We start from the raw sequence: 7,708 nt of genomic DNA on the forward strand, positions 1-7,708 counted from the left end.
GTCCGGAGCCTGTGCTCCGCAACGGGAGAGGCCACAACAGTGAGAGGCCCGCGTATCGCAAAAAAAAAAAAAAAAAAAAAAAAAAACTCATTATCTAAAGGGAGATGCAAAGAACGCAATAATTCTCGGGGGAGAGTGCTATGCGCCCTAGGAAAGGGGCAGGTGTGTGCTGTCTGAGAGGCCAGAGGAGGGAGCTCCCAGCCCAGCGAGAGGCTGCACTTGCGTGGGCCCCGAAGACAGGCCCCAAGGACAGGAGCAGGCTGCAGGCAGGCAGAGGCTGGCAGACAGGGACCTCGTGAGCAGGACCAAGAGGGAGCACAAGACTCCCAGGGCAGGGACCCACACCTAGCGCCAAGTCCGATCAGCTGGCCTGGAGCCCTGTGTTGAGATGGATTCTGAGGAGCAGAAGGACCGAGCAGCTTCATCAGCCAGCAACGCCCACGAGGGACGCTCCCACCCTCCCATCACAAGCACAGCTCTTCTGAACTGCCTGCAGACCTTGGATGTCCTCCACTTTGGAGAAGGCTCCTGTGTGCGCACACGGCGGGAAAACCAGCAATGCCCAAAGCTGGTCCCCCCACTGCAGGAAGTCACCCCTCGAGGCTGAGGAGTGACCGAATCCTACAGGGGTCTCGGAGCCCCCGGAGCAGAACTCATCCACCAGGGAGGCGTCAGCTCCCAGGAGAGGAGCCCCCGTGAATGTGACCTGCCGCAGGTCTGCGAGGCTGAGGAGTATCAATGTTCCTCCTGGCTGCTTCGAGGGCAGAGGCAGGCAGAGCAACAATGACGTCACGATCGCCACACCCGAGCAAAGCAGGTTCCCCCTCCTCACACACCCATCGCCAGCCCAGTGGGCAGAGAGCAGGAGGCAGAGAGCGCTGGGTGGAGCGGCCACACCACCTGCCCGGCACCCTGTTTTCCAAACAGCTACCGTCTGTCCCAGAGTCCACGTGCCTGGGCGCCGTACAGCCTGTATCCCATTTAGCCCACCAGCTAAATTTAGCATCCGCTCCATGGCAGAAAATGGGGACGCCAAGGGGTGGATACACGACGGTAAGCGGTGAGTGGTGAGCGGGCCCCTTCCCCAGGTTCCCCAGGTTCCCCAGGCGGGAAAACCCAGGCCGAAGTGAAGGAAAGTCAAGAGTACACAGAGTTAGCTGTGTCGGCCAAACCAGAATCACCACAACGTCCTGTAACGGATACCAAACGGCATAAAAAATAACTGTGTGCAGCTTTCTTTAATGACACAAAAGACACCCATGATGCAGTGTTAACTCAAAAAAATCAGAGCACAAAGCCATACGATAACTCCAGCCTGGATCTGCTGGCCATGCTGGCTGGTGGAGCCAAGGGGAACTTGCACTTGAAAATAGCTTGAGGCGCAGTCTAAATTTTTTTTTTTTAATATTTAGCGAGTTAGTTGCGGCATGCGAACTCCTAGCTGCGGCACGTGGGACCCAGTTCCCCGACCAGGGATCGAACCCGGGCCCCCTGCGTTGGGAGCACAGAGTCTCAGCCACTGGACCACCAGGGAAGTCCCTGAATTTTTAGAGATGTTATAAACACCAGGGAGGGGAAAACCTTAGCTAGGATTCCTCCTGGGACACTCAGCAGCAAACCACGAGGACAGGGGACCAGCACGAGGACTGTCCGGCAGGGTGGCCGGAGCCCTGTGACTCCGGAGACCCCCTGGCGATGGCACTTCTGTAATTCTGTGACCAGCTGGGCCTCCTCGTGGTCATGTCCCGCCACCCGAGGGACACGGAAAGCTGGGAGAGGAAAGCTGCGACGCTCTAGGCCGCCTCAACGAGGCGGCCACCCTCAGCGCTCCGCCAGGGGCGCTGCTGACGTGGGCGGATTTCCGCTCCAGAGGCTCTAAGCGCTTCACGCCCCTAGCGACCTGCTCAGGTCACATCCCCGCCAGGAAGCGCTGCTCCAGGTCTGCACTCCAATCCTGGGCACTTATCTAAGTTCTAGCTGGACCAACCATCAATCTCCAGGACCCACTAGGGGAAGACGGGGCCTGGTCTGCGGGCAGCAGCAGGTGCAAGGCCACACGCCTTCCGCAAAGGCCCCTGACGGAGGGCAAAGGGCGGGGAGCGCTGCCCCGGAAGGAGGGAAAATTGCTTTAAACCCTCTGCCTTTCAATCCCCACAACCGCTGCCCCTAAATGCAAACAAAATGCAGAGACACGGGAAACTCAGAGGTAAACGTGCCTCCGTTCACAGAAACAAAGGGCAGAGACACGGGAAACTCAGAGGTAAACGTGCCTCCGTTCACAGAAACAAAGGGCAGAGACACGGGGTGCTCAACGCCACTGAACTGCACACCTTGAAACGGCTAAAATAATAAACTTTAGGTTATGTGTATTAAAAGGTCGTTAAAAAATACCATCTCCTCTTATTAAGAAAAAAAGACCTAGGCATCTCAAAGGACGTGAGCAGAGCTGGCCAGCGGGCGCACGGCCACCAGCCCTCACGATGGTTGACTCCAGATGAGCCATCTGAGGTCAACCTAAGACAGAGGGAAGTGACCTGGTATCAGGGAACTGCAGTCAATTATTCTAGACTTAAGTTCCACCCCCTCCCCGACTTCTCCAGTGTGAGTTGGAAGGCTCAGAAATCCCAAGGGTCTCTGCACTTGACATTAGCGGCCCTCACACAGGCCGCCGTGGACCAGGAGAACTTCCAGAGCACTGCAGAGGCACACAGGTGAGAGAAGTCATAGAATATGGAGCAGCCCGCCCGAGCGGATCCTCTGGACACCACCTCACTTAACTGCTTCCCTGCAAACCGCAGGCAAAGCCAAGTTCACCACCTCCTGCTGGACAGACAGTAAAGACTCACTTGACCAAAGGTATCTGGCAACTTGCTCTGTTCACACCCAGCGGGACCCGCCTTTACAGGAAGCCTTTGAACCTTCTGCACACGCAGCGGTCAAGTTCACGTCCGGCAGTCGCCGGGGAGATTCCCCGTAGCCATCACTCAGAGCCCACGGAGCTGGATTTTGCACACAAACCAAGAGGCTCTGCTACCTAGGTTCTCAGACCAAGGTACAGGACAAGTGGCAGATTTAAGAGGAAGCTTAGGGTGTACGGGGGCCAGTGCGGGGTGTCATTAAACCCACAGCCGTAACCTGAATCCACGGCGAACACAGTGGGCAGGGAAAGCCGAGGGGAGAGAAGCGGCCTCAGGACTCGAGGCCGGGGGCCCACGACAGGCGCCAACACAGGTGGCCGCAGCACAGGCTCGCGGGTCCCAAGTCCCCCACCCCCTCCCGAAAGGAACCCCACAGCAGAGTCCCCAAGGGATGTGAAGAGATGATCACAAACGAGGAGACGATACCGGGCAATTAGCACATCACACGATGCTCCTTGGAAACAGACGCGACGACGCACGCGGCAGGAGGACACGCTCACCCAGTCGCCCCGGGAGAGTCTGGCAGTGTCTCGCACGGGCAAGGACGTGGGCCAAGAACTCTCACACCCACAGGGAAGCCGGGCTTAGGAGAACCGTCCTGGAGAGCAAGCACCTGGGCAACCTCCCGAACACACCCCGCGATGCCGCTTCTAGGGACCTGCGCAGCTGCACCCAGAACAGCCCGCACGAGGATATTCACTAGAGCAGCGAAACGCTGGAAACAACCAGGATCTCCCTCAACAGAACAGACACACAGCGTGATGAATCCGCCTGGGGGGCTGCCACCCCCAGCACTCAGCAGGAACACACTAGCTCCACGGGAGCCACACATGGCAGATCTCAAAACGATGCTGGGTGGACAACACGGGCTGCACACCCAGATGCAACATTACACATTCAGGGACGCTGGGAACACAGGGAAACAAAACACTGTGCTTCTCTCACGGACACTTGGATGGATTTCTAAAACTTAAAAAGAAGTCTCATACCGGAGGTTCAGGGAGCCAAAGTGGCTTTATTTTACTCAACGTATGATGATCCTTTATTTCTATCTTTTTAATCTCTCAAATGTCAAAAGCAATACAGAAAAAGCCAGACGCAAAGGACAAACGCTATATGGTTATACTTATAGGAGGTCGCTGGAGTAGAGACAGGAAGTAGAAGGGTGGGTGCCAGGGGCTGGGGGAGGGGGAGGGCGGTGATGTTTAATGGGGACAGAGTTTCAGTTCGGAATGGTGAAAACACTTAAAATGGAAAAAAACACAAAACAGTTAAAATGGTAAATTTTGTTACGTGTACTTTACCAGAATTTTTTGTGATGCAGAGCTGTAAAAAGAACAAGCAACAGAGCTGGATGAACTGAGAATGAGCGATTTCCAAGATACGTTATTAAGTGAAAAAGCAAACTGAGTATAAGCGAGAAGGGGGCCGGGAAAACATCTGTGTGCCTGTAATCCTACAAAAGAAACGCAGGAAGGGTAACTGAGCACGGGGAACGCGGTCTCTGGGTACGGGGCGGGGGGACGATGCGGGGGGTGGGGCCAGGAGGGGGCTGGGGGGCGGCCCTCACACAGAGCTCTGACCCTCCCACTTCAGTAAGGCTTCGAACACCCGAAAAACAAGGAAGCAAGCCACGCGGGACGTGGGCTGAACACAAAGTGGAGTCCGAGGCAGCGGGCGTGAGGAACACGGCCAGGCTGCGGGAGACGGGAAGAGGCCGGCCCCACGTCACTCAAAGACGGTGTTTGACGCGGCGACCTGGGTGCCACCCCCCAGGAGCAGAGCAGCTGCCCCACGCGCACACCGGGCGGACGGGACAAATCAGCAAACACGGCCCAGGGAACGGAGAGCCAGGCCGTGTGCTGCTGAAGGGAGAGGCTGCGAGGAAAGAAGGGGGCAAAGTGGGGTGAGCCCTGTGATGCAGGGTTGGAATCCGAGGCGCAGGATGAGCGCGCCGTTTTTAAGAGAAACGCGGACACCTGGCCAGTGCCCTCCAAGTGTCAAGGTCACAAAAGCCAGGGAAAGGCTGCGCCCGTCGGAGCCTAGAAGGCCGAGCAGACCAGGCATGGCGAGGGCTCTGCAGCAAGTCCTGCGCAGAACAAGGGCGAGATGGGGACACGGACGGGATGCTCAGGGCTGCAGGTGACCGGCAGCGCCACGCGCATTCCCGCCTCTGACACCTGTGCCAGGGCAACGTGGGAGGGGCTGGATGGTGAAGAGGGTCCTGTCATGCTCGAGGGAGAGGGGGCCCCCACTACGCAGAAAGCTGAGCCCGGGGCAGAGAGAAGGCCAGGGGGAGGGGGTCCACTCCATCACCGCCCAGCACTTTCCAACTCCCAGAAATCACCTCTGGGCCCCCAGGGAAGCCGAGGGAGGAGCAGCGCCCGAGCCCCCACGGCGCGCACTCACCTGCGGAGGAGGGACTGCTGCAGGCTCCGGCAGGTGCTGAGCGACTCGCCGGTGAACAGGTGGCACACGACCACGTGCAGGCAGCGCGCCATGAAGGCCAGCACGGCCTCGGGCTGCAGGGTGCCACTGCGGGACACCAGGCACAGGCGCTGCAACGCAGAGCACTGGCTCAGCGCCTGGAAGAACTGGGCGTTGGCGTTGAAGTAGGGCTGCTCCAGCCTGCAGGGAGAGAGGACGGACGGCGTGAGATCGCGGATATGGACGCACGCTGAGCGGGGCTCCCGGTCCAGGGCCCAGACCAGCTGTCCCCAGGCCCATCCACACCACAGCCCCCAGGGGCGCCAGGTGAGGACTCAGACCCCTGGGGTCTCCCTTGGTGATCCTGATATGGGGGGAGACCCTGCAGGCCCGATGCAACCAGGTGCCCACAGACCCAGCCAAGTTGCTTCGTTCGCTGCTCTGACTGCTCGGCGCGCCTACGGACCCAGAAGAGCGCGTGGCAATTGAATCGTGTCCCCCAAAAGATCTGATGCATTCCTAACCCTTGGTACCTGCACACGTGGCCTTATTTGGAAGCAGGGTCTTTGCAGACTGAGTTAAGATGAAGTCACGCGGGACTGGGGTGGGTCCAACGACCAGTTCCTTAGACGCCTAGTGACGGCACAGCAACACAGGAACATGCAGGGAGCTCGGGGCTGGAGTGACACGTCCACAAGCCAAGGAACACCTCGCGCTGCCAGCAGCCGCCGGAAGCTAGGGGACAGGCCTGGAAGAGGCCCCCACCCAGCGCTTCCAGAAGGAACCAGCCTGCCGACACCTTGGCCGGGGACTTCTGACCTCTTAACTAAGAGAGGGCGACTCTCTGTTGTTTTAAGCCACCCGGTTGGTGGTCACTCGTCAGGGCAGCCCCAGGACACTAGCACAGAAGCCAGGGAGAGGGAGCTGGAGTATGAACAGGGCACGGAGATCACTTCGTGGTAAATCACACAGAAAGACCAAGACGGCCTCATGGACACAGGTCAAAGCGGATTTCGTTTACCCAAAATCTTCCCACAAGAAAACACAAGAAAACCTATTAACAAGGGTTATCCCTGGAGGTCAGCACCAGACTCGGGAACGGTCCTTATTTTATAGCACTCAGCGGTACCTCGGTCCTCCTCAGACACGTACGTGCCTCGCTTGACGCTTTTAAAACCGTTCCGACTGCTGCGCGGAGTCCCGGTTACCCGGCCAGAGCCGCTTCAAGGCTGGCGGCCCGAGCGGTAGAGGCCAGGCAGAGATGTCCACCCAAAGCAGGCAGAAGGCACACAGGCACCGCAGCAGGTGGGAGAAGGGCTTCACGGATGGTGGAGATCTGGGCACGTGTGCAGGAAACTGCAGTTCAGGGGCTACGTCTGAACCCGATGGCTGAAAAGGAGGACGCTTCAAAGGGTGGCCACTGGGCACCCGGCAAGGGTCTCTCTCAACGAGCCACGAAGGCCTCTCTGATGGACATCGTGCCAGCCACGTGGGGCCTCAGCCCTCCGAGCAAGCCGGCCGGCCCGGAAGGACAGTGCTCTGCCAGGCTGCGCCTGAGCTGTGGGAACAGTGCCTCAGGCCGGGGTGACGCTGTCCCCTGAGGTCGGCCACCCCCAAGGCCCAGGCACTGCACAAATCACTCCCTGCACAAACACAGCGTCTTGCCCGGGACCGTGAGTCTCTGAGCCTCAGCTCCGCGCACGGGACCGACACTGACCCTCCGGGTAGGCCGGGGCAGCTGGCAAGACCCCATCTCCGTGCGAGACCCACAGGGAACCCCGAGAGGCCTGTCTCTCCCCGTAAACTGATGAGGCCGAGTGGGTGATTTCCTGGGACGCCCCTGAGAGGCTCGTCTGCAGCTGTAGGTTCTCATCATCAAAGGAGAGAAGCTTCCGGGGTGAGTGGAAAGACCCACCCCATCCCCGAGAGGCGGTGGGCCTGCAGTGGGGACAGAGTCACCACCACTGCCCCCCTGCCAGGCGCAAGGAGAGCCCAAGCGCTCTGGACGCAGCGACGCCCCGGGTGAGGCTGACCTGGATGCGGGTGAGGGGCCGTCCACAGGCCCCAACGAGAGCCGCGCGAGCCTCGGACGCAGCCTCCACAGCCCTGACACCTGGGGACGCTGGCAAGTCACAGGACGGGGGAGGGGTTTTAAAATCAAGTCTGTGGGGCTTCCCTGGTGGCGCAGTGGTTGAGAGTCTGCCTGCCGATGCAGGGGACGCGGGTTCGTGCCCCGGTCCGGGAGGATCCCACGTGCCGCGGAGCGGCTGGGCCCGTGAGCCACGGCCGCTGCGCCTGCGCGTCCGGAGCCCGTGCTCCGCAACAAGAGAGGCCGCGACAGTGAGAGGCCGGCGCACCGCGAT

General features: G+C 59.5%; 1 protein-coding gene across 8 annotated transcripts in view; it reads right to left on the reverse strand.

The window, feature by feature from the left end:
• FBXL18 (F-box and leucine rich repeat protein 18) overlaps positions 1-7,708 on the reverse strand; it is a 36,783-nt gene that overhangs the window by 19,527 nt on the left and 9,548 nt on the right. For 6 of the 8 annotated variants that reach the window (XR_003678598.1, XM_028485763.2, XM_028485760.2 and 3 more), the window contains one exon: positions 5,328-5,546. Coding sequence is in view for 7 of the 8 variants with exons in the window: in XM_028485763.2 (XP_028341564.1) it covers positions 5,328-5,546 (219 nt within the window). In the remaining variant the exon portion in view is untranslated. The other 2 variants (XM_028485762.2, XM_028485758.1) reach the window with 2 other exon arrangements.

Source organism: Physeter macrocephalus, unplaced genomic scaffold (assembly GCF_002837175.3).
Source record: "Physeter macrocephalus isolate SW-GA unplaced genomic scaffold, ASM283717v5 random_595, whole genome shotgun sequence".
Taxonomy (NCBI): Eukaryota; Metazoa; Chordata; class Mammalia; order Artiodactyla; family Physeteridae; genus Physeter; species Physeter macrocephalus.